The 22,287-nt window shown below is 32.3% G+C and overlaps 2 protein-coding genes across 3 annotated transcripts in view; both read left to right on the top strand.

Annotated features, from left to right (window-relative positions):
• The window catches only part of LOC139498025 (coadhesin-like), a 56,616-nt gene that overhangs the window by 4,344 nt on the left and 29,985 nt on the right, over positions 1–22,287 (top strand). For both annotated transcript variants that reach the window (XM_071286324.1, XM_071286323.1), the window contains 6 exons: positions 1,009–1,080; positions 1,638–1,709; positions 4,080–4,151; positions 4,760–4,831; positions 7,203–7,274; positions 8,277–8,348. In XM_071286324.1, coding sequence (XP_071142425.1) covers positions 1,009–1,080; positions 1,638–1,709; positions 4,080–4,151; positions 4,760–4,831; positions 7,203–7,274; positions 8,277–8,348 — 432 coding nt within the window. The remainder of the gene's footprint in view (positions 1–1,008; positions 1,081–1,637; positions 1,710–4,079; positions 4,152–4,759; positions 4,832–7,202; positions 7,275–8,276; positions 8,349–22,287) is intronic.
• Positions 10,121–15,192, top strand: LOC139499238 (coadhesin-like). Its single transcript, XM_071287913.1, has 7 exons — positions 10,121–10,238; positions 11,672–11,839; positions 12,237–12,404; positions 12,676–12,843; positions 13,241–13,408; positions 13,616–13,783; positions 14,719–15,192. Exons 1-7 carry the CDS (start codon positions 10,121–10,123, stop codon positions 14,859–14,861), a joined length of 1,101 nt encoding a protein of 366 aa, XP_071144014.1. The 3' UTR covers positions 14,862–15,192.

Genomic DNA, 22,287 nt, shown 5'->3' with positions numbered 1-22,287 from the left:
ACCATTTGACTTCAAAAAGGGGGGATGAAATATTCCGATCCCAAATTGGATACAAAAATCTGGTCATACAGATGATAATTTTTTTTTATTCTGAATGAAAAGTTTCCCCATACATTATAGTGTTAAATATTGAAAAAAAAAGTATTTGATCACCATCATCGAAAAAAACCCGGAATAAAACGTTCGCTCGAATAAAAATCTGACTCAGATAAAAAAAAAATACCCCCTTTTTGGAGTTAAGTGGTTGTTCCTTTATGAAAGCAATTTTGATGATTTGCAGTAGTTTAAATATACTAAAGATGTCTCGATTACGTAAGCTGCAGCAGCGTGCTTACAGACGAAAAAAAGGATTGAGATATAAGGGATCACTACAGTTTTATCTTTTCTGTTTGTTTCAAATGGTATTTTTTCTCCAAGGAGTATTTGGCAAAGGGATGGGGTAATATTTTTGTTGATTTTAAGTGTAATTTAACGGATCTGAGATACTAGACAAACATCATTTACCTCACACTTTTTTTTTTGCGTTTTATCAATGGGAATTGTGTTTAGTTTACGTGTGTGTAACACTGACACAACACCAAATTTAGGTTAATGTGTCAAAATTTGTCACATATGTGTAGGTTTATCTGTATCTGTAATTTAGTTATGTCATATGCAGATATTGTTTAAAATATATGATCAACGGAACTAGTTAGGCTACTGTAAATTCAGAAGTTATTGCGTGCATTTATTATTAAGTTTTTTTTTAAGAATGTACAAAAATGAAAGTTTAATAATTGCGATTTTAGGCAAAGCTGCATACAAATATATGTTTTTGATATCAGAATACGAATTCTTATTATTGCGATACTCAAGTAGTCGCATTATTGGCATAAATAAAAACCTCACAATGATTTCTGAATTTACAGTATTTATTTGTTACTTTGGTAGTTAACAATTTCGTAATAATCGCTATTTATTGATTAAAATGGCTACTCTTAGAATTGTACTACGTGGTTTTATTTTCAGAGAGCTAAATCAAAATAAAATTCAGTCGATAGATGCCACATCATTATCTGGATTAACATCGCTAGAGATGTTGTAAGTACAATAATACTCGAAATCGCATTTTGTTTCTTCTCGAATGTGAACACAAATTTATAATACATGGGATTAACAATATATCGATATTATAGAAATAACACGTGATTTGCAGTTAGCCAATCGGAATAAAGTATTATCTCTGTTTTAATATTGGTGCTGTTTTGTACACTTTCTGTAATTTTGTGTGACGTTTACATATCTCAATTAATACGTTATGCTCTAAAACGTAGATTTGAAAAATCAGTAAACTATTGCTGCTTCCAGTTTCTTATAACCACAAATAAATTACGATACTCGAAACAATCTTATTTTGATAGATTTTAAGACAAACTACTGTAGTATTATTTTCAGTTGGTATTATTTAAATTTGTAAATTACTTGTTCGCCATCATTACATTGGAACGTACGTTTACTAGTACTTTTGTTTAAAGCAGCATGAACCTATAAGACAATAACATTCAAAACCAAGGAGTAAACAAAGACTCAAAAAACCAAAGACATTTACATCATGTATGATTTTATAACTATGAAATGATATTAAAATATTTTTGCAGATTTTTGGAATACAACGAAATTTCGAGTATAGAAGATGGTGCGTTCTCTACTCTTAGGTCTTTGTCTATTTTGTGAGTATTTTACTGATGTACCCATGTTATTTATTATGTCTGTTTAGTTCACGCATCGTTGTAAATATAACGGGCTTTGATGAGACAGTCGTACAAAGTGAGAGGTTTAGCGCTATAAAACCAGGTTAAATCCACCATTTTTGCATTTTAAAATGCCTGTACCTAGTCAGAAATACGACAGTTGTTGTCCATTCGTTTTTGATGTGTTTTGTCATGTGATTTTTCCATGTAATTAAAGACTTTTTATATTTTCCTAGAAGTTCAATATTTTTGTGATTTTACTTTTTATCCCAACATGCAAACATCAAAGTAAAAATAATAAAAATACGAACCTTTCTGATTGACAACATAGATTAACGAGAGAAATTTAACATTCCAAATAGTTAAGATTGTACGTACATGAAAAAAGTGAAATCACAAAAATACTGAACTCAGAGGAAAATCCAATCGGAAAGTCAATAATCACATGGCAAAATCAAATGACAAAACATATCAAAAACGAATGGACAAGAACTGTCACATTCCTGACTTGGAACAGGCATTTCAAATGTAGGAAATGGCGGATTAAACCTTTTTATAGCGCTAATCCCCCCCCTTTTTGATGACTGTCTTGTCAAATTCCGTTATATTTACAATGATGCGTGAACTAAACAGGCATAATAAATCAAATAGTCAAAATATGGGTACATCAGTTATCATCGTGTAAACAATTTTAAAATGAACAACTTAACAGAACACACAAACATCTATCTACAAACACATTCATTGATTCGCGTGTCTGACGTTAGAAAATTTTCTACGTCACATATACTTGTCGTCCAATGTATATACAAACAATTTTAAAATTTCACATAGGCAATATTGGCATACAAGGTTAAAAAATCAAAAGTATGCAAGAAGTAATTTCAGAAATAGACCGTTATTTAAAAATAGTCCAAAAGTTATATAGAATTTATAAGAATCCACAAATAGTTTATTCCACAACGCGATTGAATAATTTTGACGTTTGTGGTTCAACGTATTTTCTAATTCATAATAGAAATATATCATAGTGGCATATAATAGAACACTATCATACTGAAAGGGTTCTTGTTTTTGAACAGATTTTATTCAAATTGTTACAAACAAATTACAATCTGATTATAATCAGATCTGTCACCTTGCTCCTTTAGAATTGGTTGTCCTCGTGTAATGTTAAAAAATCCCAAATAAGAGGTGATATTCGGATAACCTTTATTTCAAATATTTCATCAGCCAATCATTTCTAATGACATGCTGACATTCTAATTACACCTACCCCTTGCCCTATCAGCATAGATACCAGGATTAAATTGCGTACGCAAGACGTGCGTTTCGAGGAAAAAAGACTACTCCCGAATAAAAAAAGGCTAAAAATTACAAATAAAGTATTAAAAAAGGCTAAAAAAATACGAAGTTGAAGAGTATTGATGACCCAAAATTCCGAACGGTTTTGTCTAATATAGCTTCGGTATAGCTCATATTAACTTTATAACAGGGGATTATTTTATTTCTCCTGTTTCATGAAATGCAGTTTTTTCTTCTTCACGAGAGATATTGCTCGACCGCAAACGCCCCATTTAATTACATGTCTGCTCAAATATAGAAAATGTGAATATGTTTTAATTTGATAGTGTAAAAGAAATATCAGAAAGTCATAGTGGTCAGATTTCGATTGCCAATACGATTTGATTCAACCTTAATTTATTATTTTTATAATCCTTTACATCAATGTGATAACATTTGGCTTGTTTTAAAAGGAATTGAAAAGTTTTGCGTTATAAAATAATCCCACATATTGTCTCTTTATTGTAGTGATAAATTAAAAAGAAAATCCGAAAATTGTACTCTGCGTTTACGACGTTTTTATCATTGGCGTCTAATAAACAGAAGAAATGATTGTTTCTGCTTGAAACTTTTAATGACTAAGGACAATTGTACGGTAAAAGCCAAATTGGCAATAACGCACGATTACTATGAAATGAATTAAAAGTTTTGACAAACTAACTTTGCATGTTTAAAATCAGAGAAAATAATGACCGAACACAGGCCATTATATTATGACTTGATCCATATTTCATTGAAACTTGGTATCGTCTGGGTTGTTCCGTCAAACAATAGATCGATCTTTCTAAAAGGAAATGACTCCATATAAGTATATAAGTTAAGTATATAGATTTATAAATGAATACACTAGGAGTTATATGACAGACATTACAAATAAAAAAGTTCATAATCAGAAAATGAAGCAACCAAGCGCTCCTGAGTAATACAACTAGAACCCACTACAAGTGATCGCGTTTTTTTTTTATTTATGTTATGTTGATGAATTGATCCTCTTATACTTTTCAGAAGCATATACGACAATAAATTAACAACCATCAAAACCGATACATTCAAAAGTCTTGGATCATTGCGAGAATTGTAAGTATTTCATTTTAACGTATACCATTCTCTTAAAGGAGGTCATTATTACATAACTACAATTTGTAATTTGTTGTGGTTAATGTGTTTTGTGAAAGAAAAAAACACGAGCGCGTCATTGAGAAATGCATTTATTATTCAGTTTTTTTTCTGTATCACTGTATCTTACATAAAGGCAACAGTAGTATACCGCTGATCGAAACACATAAATCGATAGAGAAAAAATCCAAATCCGGGTTGCAAACTAAAACTGAGGAAAACGTATCAAATATAAGATAACTACAACACAACAGAAACACAATATTGAATGTAACACTCAAAGAATCGAACTATAATATAACAATGGCCATTTTCCTGACTTGGTACAGGGCATTTTAAGAAAAATGGTGGGATGAACCTGGTTTTGTGGCATGCCAAACCTCCCGCTTTAATGGCAATTACGATGAACGTTGGAACGTGCGTTTACTTGTACTCTTGTATGAACCAGCATGAAACTATAAGACAATAACAATCAAAACCAAGGAATAAACAAAGACTCAAAAAACCAAAGGACATTCACATCATGTATGATTTTATAACTATGAAATGATATTAAAATATTTTTGCAGACATTTGGAATCCAACGAAATTTCGAGTATAGAAGATGGTGCGTTCTCTACTCTTAGTTCTTTGTCACTTTTGTGAGTATTTTACTGATGTACCCATGATATTTATTATGTCTGTTTAGTTCACGCATCGTTGTGAATATAACGGAATTTGATAAGACAGTCGTACACAGTGAGAGGTTTAGCTCTATAAAACCAGGTTCAATCCACCATTTTTACATTTGAAAATGCCTGTACCTAGTCAGAAATACGACAGTTGTTGTCCATTCGTTTTTGATGTGTCTTGTCATGTGATTTTACCATGTAATTAAAGACTTTCCGATTTTATTTTCCTAGAAGTTCAGTATTTTTGTGATTTTACTTTTTATCCCAACATGCAAACATCAAAGTAAAAATTAAAAAAATGCGAACCTTTCTGATTGACAACATAGATTAATGAGAGAAATTTAACATTCCAAATAGTTAAGATTGTACGTACATGAAAAAAGTAAAATCACAAAAATACTGAATTCAGAGGAAAATCCAATCTGAAAGTCCATAATCACATGGCAAAATCAAATGACAAAACATATCAAAAACGAATGGACAAGAACTGTCACATTCCTGACTTGGAACAGGCATTTCAAATGTAGGAAATGGCGGATTAAACCTTTTTATAGCGCTAACCCCCCCCCCCCCCCCTTTTTGATGACTGTCTTGTCAAATTCCGTTATATTTACAATGATGCGTGAACTAAACAGGCATAATAAATCAAATAGTCAAAATATTGGTACATCAGTTATCATCCTGTAACAATTTTAAAATGAACAACTTCACAGAGCACACACACACAAACTCATTCATTGATTCGCGTGTCTGACGTCAGAACATTTTATACGTCACATATACTTGTCGTTTAATGTATATACAAACAATTTTAAAATTTCACATAGGCAATATTGGCATACAAGGTTAAAAAATCAAAAGTATGTAAGAAGTAATTTCAGAAATAGACCGTTATTTAAAAATAGTCCAAAAGTTATATAGAATTTATAAGAATCCACAAATAGTTCATTCCACAACGCGATTGAATAATTTTGACGTTTGTGGTTCAACGTATTTTCTAATTCATAATAGAAATATATCATAATGGCATATAATAGAACACTGTCATGCTGAAAGGGTTCTTGTTTTTGAACAGATTTTATTCAAATTGTTACAAACAAATTACAATCTGATTATAATCAGATCTGTCACCTTGCTCCTTTAGAATTGGTTGTCCTCGTGTAATGTTTAAAAATCCCAAATAAGAGGTGATATTCGGATAACCTTTATTTCAGATATTTAATCAGCCAATCATTTCTAATGACATGCTGACATTTTAATTACACCTACACCTTGCCCTATCAGCATAGATACCAGGATTAAATTGTGTACGCAAGACGTGCGTTTCGAGGAAAAAAGACTACGCCCGAATAAAAAAAGGCTAAAAATTACAAATAAAGTATTAAAAAAGGCTAAAAAAATACGAAGTTGAAGAGTATTGATGACCCAAAATTCCGAACGGTTTTGTCTAATATAGCTTAGGTATAGCTCATATTAACTTTAAAACAGGGGATTATTTTATTTCTCCTGTTTCATGAAATGCAGTTTTTTCTTCTTCACGAGAGATATTGCTCGACCGCAAACGCCCCATTTAATTACATGTCTGCTCAAATATAGAAAATGTGAATATGTTTTAATTTGATAGTGTAAAAGAAATATCAGAAAGTCATAGTGGTCAGATTTCGATTGCCAATACGATTTGATTCAACCTTATTGTCTTAATTTATTATTTTTATAATCCTTTACATCAATGTGATAACATTTGGCTTGTTTTAAAAGGAATTGAAAAGTTTTGCGTTATAAAATAATCTCACATATTGTCTCTTTATTGTAGTGATAAATTAAAAAGAAAATCCGAAAATTAAACTCTGCGTTTACGACGTTTTTATCATTGGCGTCTAATAAACAGAAGAAATGATTGTTTCTGCTTGAAACTTTTAATGACTAAGGACAATTGTACGGTAAAAGCCAAATTGGCATAAAACACGATTACTATGAAATGAATTAAAAGTTTTGACAAACTATACTTTGCATGCTTAAAATCAGAGAACATAATGACCTTACACAGTCCATTATATTATGACTTGATCCATATTTCATTGAAACTTTGTATCGTCCGGGTTGTTCCGTCAAACAATAGACCGATCTTTCTAAAAGGAAATGACTCCATATAGGTATATAAGTTAAGTATATAGATTTATAAATGAATACACTAGGAGTTATATGACAGACATTACAAATAAAAAAGTTCATAATCAGAAAATGAAGCAACCAAGCGCTCCTGAGTAATACAACTAGAACCCACTACAAGTGATCGCGTGCTATTTTTTTTATTTTATATTGATCCTCTTATACTTTTCAGAAAAATAAACGATAATAAATTAACCAGCATAAAACCCGATACATTCAAAAGTCTTGGATTATTGCGAGAATTGTAAGTGTTTCATTTTAACGTAAACCATTCAGTTAAAGGAGGTCATTATTACATAACTACACTTTGTAATTTGTTGTGGTTAATGTGTTTTGTGTAAGATAAAAACAGGAGCGCGTCATTGAGAAATGAATTTATTATTTAGTTTTTTTCTGTATCACTGTATCTTACATAAAGGCAACAGTAGTATACCCCTGTTCAAAACGCATAAATCGATAGAGAAAAAAACCCAAATCCGGGTGGCAAACTAAAACTGATGGAAACGTATCAAATATAAGATAACTACAACACAACAGAAACACAATATTGAATATAACACTCAAAGAATCGAACTATAATATAACAATGGCCATTTTCCTGACTTGGTACAGGGCATTTTAAGAAAAAATGGTGGGATGAACCTGGTTTTGTGGCATGCCAAACCTCCCGCTTTAATGACAATGTTAATTTACCCCTGTTGTTGCTTTCAAATCTAAAGGTATAGAAGTTATCTCCCTGTATCTACAATAGGAGAGTACACCACCATGACAGAAGTTGTCAACGATACACATAACGGGGCATACATAACTATTCCTTGTACTGCTTTTGGCACTGTTTTCAAAAATTCCTCATATGGAGCCTATATGCAGGGCTTTTATTACAATCTTACATAACAACACAAACCTGCTGTATCAATTTTGTCCTGTAATGGTACATTTGAAGTGCTGTTTTCAATAGAGACCCATTGGCTGTGTGATTTGCATAACACATGTTTTAAATCAAAAGTACATAACTTTTAAGCTGTCTTTATTCAAATATCAATTGTTGCTACTATAGCCAAAAGGCATATATTCAGCACCGACATATATACAGTCCTTGCATGAAAAGCTGGCCAACATCAATACCCATTGGAAAACTGTGTGACTTTCTGAAAACGGCATCTGATAAAAATGGCATCGGATGTCATATTATTATCCTTTGTTGTATTTCCTTATTTTGTTTTTTAATGCAATATTTGTATTTCAGAAATTTAAAAGATAACGACTTGACAACGGTATCAGCTAGTGTATTTGCAGATTTAACAGATATAGTATATTTGTGAGTACTATTGGCATATCTTAAAACGCTATTTTTTGTATTTCATATATTCTTAGAACTCATTATGCATTATTGCATAATTGGAACAAAATTATCATTCTTCGTTGAAAGAATTTAACTTTTAGTAGTCAACATATCTGTCAAATTATATGTATCTGTTAAATGAATTACAATAATCTTTTAGTATTTCAAATCAATCTAAGTTTCTTTCCATTCAACCCTAATTGGTAATTAATTTTATCTTTATCGTATCAAGCAGGTTTTATGCCCCATTTATGGGCATTATGTTTTCTGGCCTGTCCGTCCGTCCGTTCGTCCTGCTTTATGTTAAAGTTTTTGGTCTAGGTAGTCTTTGACGAAGTTGAAGTCCAATGAACTTGAAACTTAGTAAACATGTTCTCTATGATGTGATCTTTCTAATTTCAATGCCAAATTAGAGATTTCCCCATTGTCAGCGTCCACTGAACATTGAAAATGATAGTGCGGATGGGGCATCCGTGTACGGGGACACATTCTTGTTTTTATTTTGTTGGTTTGCGAAGGAAATAAAACACGTCCCCACTTTGAGTAGCATTACCTGAGTCAATTTAAATTTTTGAACAATGTACTGTCCCATTGAAAAATACAATAGGTATGGTTCTGACCGATAAGTTTTTACATCACTCTTTGATAAATTTACCAGAAAAGAACAATTATCTACAATATAGATAATTTTGCGGTTTTTTTTGTGTGTGTTTGTCTACTCATAGAATATGTTTAGGAAGGCCTTAATTTAAACATTGTTGTTTTACATTTTTATTTGCCAAACACACACAAACAAAATATAAATAGGACAACGCTAAAATTTTGTCAAAAATCAACTGTTTTATGTTTAAATCAGTGTGTATATCGAAGAGATTGAAAATATATGATTGATATTGTATAAATACAACATCACATGCAATTTTTGTGAGTTGATACATGTATTATCATTTACTTAGAGAATACTTATTCTCTTCGGATAAATTAATGAATGATTGGAGAAATGTAAATGTCCCAGTGAATAAACTCCACAGAGAATAATATATTTATTCAATAGGATGACTGAACTTACAAAAGTTTTAATTTACAGGTAAACAACAAACGATTATGAAGAAGTGTTTAATTTCTTTAGCAATAACACGTTGCATTTAAAAAAATCATTCAAAAGGAAGTATACGTTAAGGTGAAGAACGAGGAAGGAGTAGGTCCGGTAAGGGCCGATTTTGGCCTCAAATTTCAGGTTCATCTGACGAAAGATTTTGAATACTTTTTAAACACTTTAGTGTCTATTTCAGTCGATTTAATTAGTTTATGTGAAATATTTCAACTGTTTTAGTCATTAAAACTCTCCGATTCAAACTTAAATATGACAAATCTATCAAATATTCCAAAAAATGTCACTTTTCAGATGGTTTTTGTAAAAAATGAAAGTGGCCGCATCCACGTTCATCCTCAACCTTTATTTATATAATCTATTATCATCAAATACAATGTATATTTCATTATTAAAATTTAACACAAAATGTAGCAGAAGCCTTCTACTTTCTAATAAATAACTAAAAGCTTATATTATAAAATGTTTTAAAAACTGCTATATTTTGGGGCCAAAAAGGGGTATTACTGGACCTAATCCTTTACCAAAGGAAGTATACGATTAGGTGAAGAACGAAAATATACTTATCGAATATTCAAATAAATGTATTTGTTCATGTTGAAGGTATCTTGAATATAATCCATTGATATGCTGCAAGATGACTGATTTGATTGACTGGAGGTCTAGTCAAACCAAGCTTAGGGTATTTGAAGGCGATTGCACTGATTTTCAAACAAGTACTGATTTAGATGAAATTGATGTATCCAAGTGCCCAGGTTAGTATGTAGTAGCTTAATTGAAAGAGTAAACCAATCCATAGTTGTGCTAGAAGAAAAGGGCACACAGTCGTCATTTCAATATACATTATAGTTTATAATCGACTTATAATAATCATAACTTGTTCGTAATAAACTGTGTGATGATATAAAACAATCACAATTGTAAACTATGAAAAAGGAGCTAATTTTGCTGTAGAATTGAATTGTTATTTGTATTTATTCATGTTTATACGAATAAAAAGCAGTGATTCTCTCATTTTGCATCGCAAAAATGCTTACTGCTAAATATATGATGGTCAATTGCTTTCATTTCGTATGAATTAAAAAAAAAATCATTAAATCCTTACATATCAAGATTTTCGATATAAACAAATATATGATATTCATACGTTAAATATGAAAATAAAAAACATGCAAACACAAAACTTCGTCTGAAATTGGCCGTTTCAGATTCTAAAGCATGATGGGTTATTTCATGAATCGTACCCCAAAATGAAAGTAACGTCACGCCATTGGTTAAATTTCCATTGTTTATGACATTTTTAACCAATCAGGACGTTTTGGTGTACGCTTTTGAAAATATTACCCAGAATACATTAGATTCTGAAACGACAAATTGTCTAGTGCGGTAAATGCAATATCATACAAGAAAAATTCGTTACAGTTTTTCAAAATGTTCTAGATAAAAGTGTCTATAACGGTGAAAAGAAAGCTTAGTGGTTTAAACTATTTTTCTATCATTTTCTGATCTAATACAATATTTCAGGTAATACATATAATACCATCATAAAATTTAATCGTTATGTGAGTTTAAAATAATTGATAGAATACAAGCTCTGCCAATTAAGACATGATATTTATGACATAATTTGTTAACAGAAAGTTCAATGGGAAACATAAAGATAATCCCCATATTAATTGTAAAGCATTATCTTTTTGATATTCATAACAACATAAAGAGATCAATTAGAAGAAACTTTTTTTTTTAAAGTTGACGGCGGATGGGGCACGTGGTCGAACCCAATATGTTCGGTTACATGTGGAAACGGTATTCAATCCAGAAATCGATCTTGTGACAGTCCAGTTCCTTCTTTAGGTGGTCAAGCTTGTAATGGGTCGAATGTTGATACATCGGATTGCATCTTAAGAGATTGTTCAGGTAATTGTTTGTACGGGGTTAAAAATGAAACTAAGGTTTGTTTTACCATAAAAGCACATAACACTGTTGATTCATGTGAGTTACAAAGTATTCATAGATTACAAGCATAGACAATAAAAACATACTATTCAATACATTTCGGACATCTCTATGTAATATAAGTTTCTTGTAAAATGTGGATAATCAACTAAAAAATTGTAAAGAAACATTTATTTGTTATTCAACATAAAATTAAGGGATCAGTTAGATAGAATTTATTTATTTTTGAAAGTTGACGGCGGATGGGGCTTATGGTCGAACCCAACATGTTCCGTGATATGTGGAAACGGTATTCAATCCAGAAACCGATCTTGTGACAGTCCAGTTCCTTCTGCGGGTGGCGAAACATGTAATGGATCGAGTGTAGAAACATCGGATTGCAGCTCAAGAGATTGTCCAGGTATTTGTTTGTACGGGTTTCAAAATGAAATCCATGTCTGTTTTAAAAATTAATGAATCAAAGTTATTGGTTATATCACAATTTAAAGGTGGTATATCACCTGAATCTCTAATTATACTATAACATATATTATATGTTGAACTTTATTATATAGGTAATATCATTATGTAATACCATACCAAACATAACACTGTGGATTCATGTGAGTTACAAAGTATTCATAAATTACAAGCATTGACATTAAAAACATGCCATTTAAGACATTTAAGACATTTTTTGTAAGATAAGTTCCCTGTAAAATGTGAAAAAAATCAACTAAAAGATTGTAAAGAAACATACATATGTTATTCATAATAAAATTAAAAGATACTTTGATAATCTTTATATATTTTTATAGTTGACGGCGGATGGGGCTCTTGGTCGAACCCAATATGTTCGGTTACATGTGGAAACGGTATTCAATCCAGAAATCGATCTTGTGACAGTCCAGTTCCTTCTTTAGGTGGCCAAACTTGTAATGGGTCGAATGTTGATACATCGGATTGCATCTTAAGAGATTGTCCAGGTAATTGTTTGTACGGGGTTTAAAATGAAACTAAGGTTTGTTTTACCATAAAAGCACATAACACTGTTGATGCATGTGAGTTACAAAGTATTCATAGATTACAAGCATAGACAATAAAAACATACTATTCAATACATTTAGGACATCTCTATGTAATATAAGTTCCTTGTAAAATGTGGATAATCAACTAAAAAATTGTAAAGAAACATTTATTTGTTATTCAACATAAAATTAAGGGATCAGTTAGATAGAATTTATTTATTTTTGAAAGTTGACGGCGGATGGGGCTTATGGTCGAACCCAACATGTTCCGTGACATGTGGAAACGGTATTCAATCCAGAAACCGATCTTGTGACAGTCCAGTTCCTTCTGCGGGTGGCGAAACATGTAATGGATCGAGTGTAGAAACATCGGATTGCAGCTCAAGAGATTGTCCAGGTATTTGTTTGTACGAGTTTCAAAATGAAATCCATGTCTGTTTTAAAAATTAATGAATCAAAGTTATTGGTTATATCACAATTTAAAGGTGGTATATCACCTGAATCTCTAATTCTACTATAACATATATTATATGTTGAACTTTATTATATAGGTAATATCATTATGTAATACCATACCAAACATAACACTGTGGATTCATGTGAGTTACAAAGTATTCATAAATTACAAGCATTGACATTAAAAACATGCCATTTAAGACATTTAAGACATTTTTTGTAAGATAAGTTCCCTGTAAAATGTGAAAAAAATCAACTAAAAGATTGTAAAGAAACATACATTTATTATTCATAATAAAATTAAGAGATACTTTGATAATCTTTATATATTTTTATAGTTGACGGCGGATGGGGCTCCTGGTCGAACCCAATATGTTCGGTTACATGTGGAAACGGCATTCTTTCCAGAAATCGATCATGTGACAGTCCAGTTCCTTCTGCGGGTGGCCAAACATGTAATGGGTCGAGTGTAGATACATCGGATTGCAGCCTTATTGATTGTCCAGGTATTTGTTTGTACGGGATTCAAAATAAAACCCATATCTGTGTAAAAAAGTTTGTTCAACGTTAAATCGTATTTACCTTTTTTTCTCTCATTAATCAACATTGTGTAATACTAAGAATATGAAAGTTTTGAAACAACAATGCTGTCAAATATCAAATATGTAGATACGATTTGAAAACAAATTGAAATAAAGTTTCATCTATTAAAGTTGATGGTCAGTGGGGTTTCTGGTCGACTGGACCATGTTCTGTCACATGTGGTAATGGTATTAGATATAGAAAAAGAACTTGTGACAGCCCACCAGCTTCTACCAATGGACAAGGTTGTATTGGTTCTTGTACAGTCTATGTGATCTGCACCTTAGAAATGTGTCCAGGTAGGTAAACATGTTCTGTCACATGTGGTAATGGTATAAGATATAGAAAGAGAAGTTGTGAAAGCCCACCAGATTCTAACAATGGACAAGGTTGTATTGGTTCTTGTACAGCCTCCGTGATCTGTACCTTAGAAGTGTGTCCAGGTCAGTTGATATTACAAAAAGATCTCAAAAAACATGTTTAACCCCGCCGCAAATTTGCCCCTGTCCAAAGTCAGGAGCCTCTGGCCTTTGTCAGTCTGGTATGATTTTTCTTTTATATAATTCGGAGTTTAGTATGACGTCCATTATCACTGAACTAGTATGCATATTTGTTTAGGGGCCAGCTAAAGGACGCGCTCCGGGAACGGGAGTTTCTGGCTGCATTGAAGACCCATTGGTGGCCTTTGGCTGTTGTCTGCTCTATGGTCGGGTTGTTGTCGCTTTGACACTTTCCCAATTTCCATTCTCAATTTTATTGAATCAAATAACGCTTATCAAGGTTGATAAGATTTTAAAATTGATTTACTTCTGTTGTTCTAAAGTAAGTGTTGTATCCAGGTTTTTAACCCCTGATCTCTTTGGCAGTTTGATTTAGTCAGTTAGTTGTTATAGTAAATTCATAAACAGTTCTGCATGATGTGTTTTAGCTTTTAATTTTGCCATTTGATTAGGAATTTCCTCACAGTTCAGTATTTTTATGATTTTACTTTTTAACCTATTTGGTGAATCATATTATCTCGTGTAATTAACATACATCAAATGTATTAAAACGCTTGTTTAACATGAAGGATAGACGAAAGGTTTTGAAAGTTTTATTACTTTTTTAGTATATTGAACCTATGGTTATAAAATGTCTGGTTACTACTCAAAGCATATTTTGTTCTATTTTTGAAAATTAATAGTAAAATGAAAATATTTGAATGATATTTTTCTTCTTTCTTTTTATCGTGTAGAATCAAGGAAAATGAAAGCAAGAAAATGGAAAAGATATCATGGAAGAAGACTGAATAGCAGAAGATATCATGGAAGAAGACTGAATAGTAGAAGATATCATGGAAGACGACTGAATATTAGAAGATACAAAAACAACATCTAACATGTACAGCATGTTTAAGTTGTAACTCCGGATGATGCAAGCCAATGGAGTTATTTCTCGAATAATTTAAGAGGGATTTAATACAAAAAATCTTTGTTTTGTCTGTTATGGCAAATCATTTTCTATGAGTTATCTTTTCTTTCTCTATCTTACAACATTTTCTAACAATGTATCTCGGTAGGTCTTCATCATAGGGATTGATAATTTGGATGCCAAATACTACGGATTTATAATTTCCCTAATTGAAACTTTAAGTAATCTGTATGAATAAATGTATTTTGGAATAACATACTTCAACTGTTTTATCTGGCTTTTTCTGTCAATAAATGTGGGTATCATAATAATGTTTTATTTTTTCATACACACGCCAATAGATCTTTGACTTTGATTGGCCCTTCCGAAGATTAATCAAGATACGAGCTTTGAACGCAATTATTTAAAAAAAATGCGATTTCTTTTTCCATCACTGGGTTGATACGGCTTTTGGTGGAAGTTTCTCCCATCAGGATATAATAGGCACAGTAGTCAGTGCTTCTGTATTGACATGATTGATAGAGTTCTTAAATTTGTCATTGATTAAGTTTAAAAATATAGTGAAATGAAGGTTTCAGTTAACTCAGGTAATGTTTACCTTTGATAAATTTGATAGAATTGCGATTGGATATGGGGAATGTGCCAAAGAGACAACAACCCGACCATATAACAGGCAACAGCAGAAGGTCAACAACAGGTCTTCAATGCAGCGAGAAATTCCCGTACCCGACGTCTTCCTTCAGCTGGCCCCAAATAAATATATATACTATTTCAGTGATATTGGACGTCTTACTAAACTCCCAATTATACACAAGAAACCAAAGTTAAAAATAATACAAGACTAACATAGGCCAGAGGCTACTAACTTGGGACAGGCGCAAAAATGCGGCGGGGTTAAACATGTTTTTAAGATCTCAACCTTCCCCCTATATCTCTAGCCAATGAAGAAAAGTAAATGCATAACAATATATTGCTATGTTTACGGTTCATGTTATCTCTTCCCTTGTTTTGGTAGTTATACAGACTTGGATTTAACATTTTTAGCTTTCAAATTTCCTTATCAAGGCGAACCCAGAAAACAAAAGTTTTTTTTATTTTCAAATCATTTTGATATAATTCTGCCTTGCAGTTGTAGATATACATGCATGTATGAAAAACATAATGACTGCTTCAAAAGAGGGGCAACCGATACCAAAGAGACAGTCAAACTAATAGATCGAAAATAAACTGACAACGCCATGGCTTAAAAACAAGACAAACAGGCACTGAACTAGTATATATATTTCTTTTGTTGTCTGCTCTATGGTCGGGTTGTTGTCCCTTTGACACATTCCCTATTTCTATTCTCGGTTTTAAATAAAAGTACACATGACACAACATAGAATACTAGATACTTAGCAACAGGAAACCCACCATTAATTTCAGGTGATCCGGAAGGGTTATCAGATTCTGCTCCACATGTGCACCCGTCGCGTTGCTCATGTTATTACAAGTCTAATTCTGTAGGTCACATGTATCACGTCACTTTCTTTGTACTTCAAAGCATTCGAATCAATATCGTTATTGAAGAATGATAATTTGGTTTAATTCGAGCGCCACCGAAGAACTGTTTGTAAACGAATGTTAAAGATGTTAATAGTTTAAAGCATAATATAATGATGACTTTTTGAGGAGAAATCATCAGTAATGGGGCAAGCTTCTTTCCCTAAATGACAAAACTTTAACAGATATAGGATGATTGACACCACTGACACAGTGTCTGCGAATATGAAAAAGAACATTATCGGTGCAAAAACAACTTGAACATAACACAGAGTATAATTAACAACAAACATGGCATTCAAATGTAGAAATCAAGGAAATAGTTTGTTAATAAAAATAATGAAATGAGTATCAAATGGTGTTACATGAAAATAAAAAAAACCAGCATAGTATAAAACACTGCGATTTTTAACTGTTGTCGAACATTCTATAAACTCATCATAGATACCAGGATTAAATGTTGTATTTACGCCAGATCCGCGTTTGTCTTAAAAAGACTCATCAGTGACGGTCGAATCCTAAAAAGTCAAAAGGCCCAATAAGGTACGAAGTTGAAGATCATTGAAGACCAAAATTTCTAGATGTTTTTACTAAATACAACTAAGGTAAACAAATCCTGAGGTAGAAAATCTTACTATTTAAAAAAATCAAAAGTTTTGTAAATAGCTTATAAATAAATCACTATCAATGATAATTCATGTTAGCACAGAAGTGCAGACTACTTGGCTGGTGATACTCTCGGGGAATTAAAACTACACCAGCAATGTCATCGACCAAGTAGTTAAATAAAATAAATAAACTCATTATAGAAACCAGGATGAAATGTTGTATTTACGCCAGAAGCGCATTTCGTCTTCAAAAGACTCATCAGTTAGCTCGAATCAATTTAACATCACTAGTAAATGGAAAGATGTGGTATTCTTGACTATGAGACAACTTTTCACTAGAGGACAAATGACGTGGGAGTTAGAAACTATCAAGGGCATCTAATTCATATCACCTGTGTTATGTTTGAACATGAAATGTAACAGATATATCGTAGTAGGGTACATTCTTCTATTGACACACACAGATGTAGACAATATATGGTTGCCTGGCGTTGAAGTCGGCATTCAAACATATAGGTATCTTTGAAAATTTTGTTGTTTGGTTGCTGTCTCTTTGTCCATGTATCGACACATTTATGCAGTTTTCATATTTACAATACGTCGAAAATGTCTATTTTGGGTTGTGTACACCAGAAACGATAATTCCTCATAAAACAACGCCAAGGATGTATACATATTTTATTTCGAGTCATATTCAACTGATTACTGTTTTGCACAGTAAAACCTGTTCTTTATAAATGATTGTAGCTAAGAGCAACCGCACGTCATAATGATACCGCAATTTGGAATACACAGGGTCCGGCTTTTAAAATGACTTCGAAATGAAAAAAAAATAACTTTCATTGCCAGCCGGGATGGACAGGAAACCGGTTTATATACGGTCTGCTTTACCCAGATTTGACTATAAAGAATAGAAAAGGCCTCATTTGGGTTGATAGAATTGAAGTACAGATACAATTTGTACCTCCTAATTATTAATTACTGAACGTATAAATGAAAGAGAGGAGCAAAATACCAAAGATATATTCAAACTCAAAAGTCGAAAATAAACTGACAATGCAATGGTAAAGAACGGAAAAAAAACCAAACGACAAGTCCTCAAAGCACTACATAGAAAGTTATTGACTAGGCAACAAGAACCCCACAAAAAAAGGGGATACCTCAGGATCTCTGGAAGCGTAAGCTTATCCTGTTAAGTGTTTGACATACCCGGTGATGAGTCTTATGTGGACGTAACGCGCGTCTGGCGTATCAAATTATAATCCTGGTAACTATTTACACCACTGGGTCGATGCCACTGCTGGTGAACTTTTCATCCCAGAGGGTATCACCAGCCCAGTAGTCAGCAGTTCGGTTTTGACATGAACATCAATTATATGGTCATTTTATAAATTTCCTGTAACAAAACTTTAAATTTTTCGAAACACTAAGGAGTTTCTTATCCCAGAATTGGATAACCTTAGCCGTATTCGGCACAACTTTTTGGAATTTTGAATCCTCAATGATCTTCAACTTTATACTTGTTTGACCTGAGCGTCACTGATGAGTCTTATGTAGACGAAACGCGCGTCTGGCGTATCAAATTATAATCCTGGTACCTTTGAAAACTATTGTTTAGCTCTATTGTATATGTTTCATTCGAGGCAAACTACAAAAGGTCCCGATATAACACAATTTTTCTGAAACAGTAAAGTAAGGAAAATGAAATCGTACATTTTTGCCATTATACTATCTGTTTAGCCTTAACATATTGCTGGACAGTTTCATAAATTTATCATGTAGTGTTTTGTTTTTGTATTTTTTTGCAATTTTATCTTCTATATCTTAGCTTCAAATTATTCCTACCCCCTTTTTTGTTCATTATCTTTTGTTCTGTATACCCAATCCAGAAGGCACTCTGTGCGATTCTAACGTGACCGATGTAATATTTGCCTCAGTGCAATTTTGGCAAATCATTTTTTCTTGACACTAAAAACTAATATGCAACTCAAAGCAAACCCTTTTTTAAATAATATTAAGCAATAGCCAATAGTCTCAAGCTGAATAATCGTAAATAGTTTTGCAACAGTACAATGTATTAAGTCAGATTTTGATGATTCGTTTAGGGCATCTGTTTTGTTGACGTTAATTTTGTATGTTTAGCCGTATTTTGACAGTAATATCGCACTCGGAAACGTTTCACCATTGGTTATGCACGAAGGAAAATATACTTTAAATAAGCTGTATTATAAAATTCCGTACTTTATACCATTCAAATCAATTCTACAGGTTCAAATATTCAAATTTTGTCAGTCGTTTACAAGGACTGTTGGATATTAAAAAGAGCGTACTATTTGAAATTTGTATTCAACTGAAAAAACAGGATCATTTCGTCTTTTATCATCTTTGAAAGCAAGAAAGGCAAAATTGCATTGATCGTTTTAATTTTCAAACAAAACATGTTTCGCCGTTTCGGTTAACCTATTTATCTAGGGATCATATATTTATTCTTACGAGGAATCTGCGAGCATGCTTGGAACTTTTTACGAAGGCTCTTATCAGCAGTTGATGGGACAATAATTATCATTATCCATTAAGATATCAATCAATCAAGATACAAGGAACGGTCAGTGTGCGTTAATATGCAAGTTACTTCTTAATTACTTGCGTAGGTATATTTTTTAAAATGATTAAGTAACTTCAAAATTGTTTTAAATGTCAAAAGGAGCATGGACTAAATGTAGTTTTTAAGAATTGTTATATCATTTCATTATATAGAATTAAGTAATTATTCAATTTAAAAATAATGACAAAAATACTCCTTTTATTAACTATTTTGTACAAGTTAGAAATTTAGTACTTGTAATTGTTTTTGATTAAGATTCAAATTATAAGTAACTTCAATTATTAATTTATTCACAAGGTTTCATCTATTTATATATGTCTATCTGTAAGATTTAAAGGGGAAATGGTATTCAATGGGAGGTTTGGCATGCCACAAAACCAGGTTCAACCCATCATTTTTTCATACAATGCCCTGTACCAAGTCAGGAAAATGGCCATTGTTACATTATAGTTCGTTTCTGTGTGTGTTACAATTGGGTGTTGTGTCTCTGTTGTGTCGTAGTTCTCTTATATTTGATACGTTTCCCTCAGTTTTAGTTTGTAACCCGGATTTGTTTTTTTCTCTATCGATTTATGAATTTTGAACAGCGGTATACTACTGTTGCCTTTATTTATGAGGGTTTGGTGCCAGGTGAAACACGTCATTCATCTTATCCCTGCTTTATTCGTGTGTGCCTATCCAAAGTTATTTATCTTATCCCCGCTTTATTCGTGTGTGCCTATCCAAAGTCATTTATCTTATCCCCGCTTTATTCGTGTGTGCCTATCCAAAGTCATTTATCTTATCCCCGCTTTATTCGTGTGTGCCTATCCAAAGTCATTTATTCAATGGTTTTCTTTTGTTTCTGTATATCAGATATGTTATCAGTTGTGTTTTTTTAACTAAATACGGTTGTCAGTTTTCTTGTTTGATATTATTTTTACATTTGTCATTTCGAACCCATTTATAGATTAATATGCTGTTTGGGGTTTTCTCATTATTGAAAGCCGTACGGTAACCTTTATAGTTTATAACCTTCCACATCTTATTATTTTGATATCACATATGTATATACATTCCTGGTCAATAGATCTTCCTTTGAGAAAACATTGACCAGTGGCAGATTCAGAAATGTTCATATGTGGGGGGAACATTTCTGAATCTGCCACTGGGGGGACTGAGTGCCTAAGGGTTTCTGCTCCAGTCATGTTTCAATGATTACCTATATAATCAACTAATTTTTACCCAATTTTTACCCAGAATCTAAATCCGACTCTGTTGACACACGTATATTTACGAAACCCTTTACTTAAATTATCTTTGTCAAATCAAAAAGTAAAATCACAAAAATACTGAACTCCGAGGATAATTGAATCGGAAAGTCCCTAATCAAATGACAAAACACATCAAACGAATGGACAACAACTGTCATATTTCTGACTTGGTACAGTCATTTTCAAACGAGAAAATGGTGGATTGAACCTGGTTTTATAGCGCTAAACCTCCCGCTTGTACGACAGTCTCGTCAAATTCTGTGATATTTACAACCTGCGTGAACAGAATAAATAAATAATATAGTCAAACTATGGGTACAGCAGTCATCACTGTGTTACAAAATGAGAATTATTAAAAAAAAATTACAATTTATGGCCTGCTGTTAATCAATTGATTACCCAACCCTCCCCCTATACTTCTAGCAAATGTAGAAAAACAAACAAACAGCAAAAGACTGAGTAGAACTCATTTGAAAAGAATGCAAACTCCGATGTGAGAATAGGTATTTTTAGGTCTGAATAAAATAAGAAAAAAAGACATCAAGGGTTGTAAATGAGACATTCGTTTTGGAAACACCCGTAGACAGACTGGGTAGTATCAGCTTTTCCTTGTATTAAAGTCACTGGTAGTATCAAAATAAATTAAAAGTTTCAAAACATTTTGGATGTTGAAAATTAAAGACGCTAAATAATATTCAAAATAGATTGTAAATCATTTCACATACGTATAATGTCATCTATGTAAAAATACTGAAATACATTCAGGTCCTCTTTCAAGTTGTCAGAATGACAATATATTAGACTTATATTTCGAATTTGTTAGATTATACGAATATATTTTACTTAATGAGTAGAACACATAGTTTTTTTATACATATTAAGGTGGTACCTAACACTACAGGGAGATAACTCTGTAAAATCAGCTGAATGTTTTAATCACATTATATTGTTTAGGTAATATAAAGCTTGTCAGTGATCAAAATTAGTGTGTGTCAAACTGCTATATATCAAACCATTTTTTTCCAAGAAGTCACGGACTTTTCAAGCCAGTCCGCATTAATTTTGCAAAGATGAAAAAGAGAAAAGATCTTTGCCAACAAAGGTCTCGATGGCGTCAACTTAGGCAATATCCTTCATCATAAATTAGTTCAATCGAAAATACCTTCTTATTTCAAAGACCAGTCTGTACCAATCATTTCTTATACCTATACCAAACCTATTGCAACAAAAAATTTCAGTTACAAACACGTTTTGCAGGATCTCGATATTGACGAGTTCAAGTCTCCTGCTGGCCACGTTATTACCGGTGACCTCAACATTGTTAATAACACTTCTCTACGAAATGTGTTATAGAAAGATCGAAATATCGTGAGCCTAAATCCATC

The sequence above is a fragment of the Mytilus edulis genome, chromosome 12 (genome assembly GCF_963676685.1).
Source record: "Mytilus edulis chromosome 12, xbMytEdul2.2, whole genome shotgun sequence".
NCBI lineage: Eukaryota > Metazoa > Mollusca > Bivalvia > Mytilida > Mytilidae > Mytilus > Mytilus edulis.
The sequence above is the reverse complement of the archived record's forward strand: the minus strand, read 5'-3'. Positions and strand labels throughout refer to the sequence as shown.

Excerpts from the sequence above, each read along its gene's own strand:
- LOC139499238 (XM_071287913.1), top strand. The coding sequence starts at position 10,121 with ATGACTGATTTGATTGACTGGAGGTCTAGTCAAACCAAGCTTAGGGTA. Across the intron at positions 10,239-11,671 it reads TGATGTATCCAAGTGCCCAG|TTGACGGCGGATGGGGCTTA; the intron begins GTTAGTATGTAG and ends TATTTTTGAAAG. Across the intron at positions 12,844-13,240 it reads CAGCTCAAGAGATTGTCCAG|TTGACGGCGGATGGGGCTCC; the intron begins GTATTTGTTTGT and ends ATATTTTTATAG.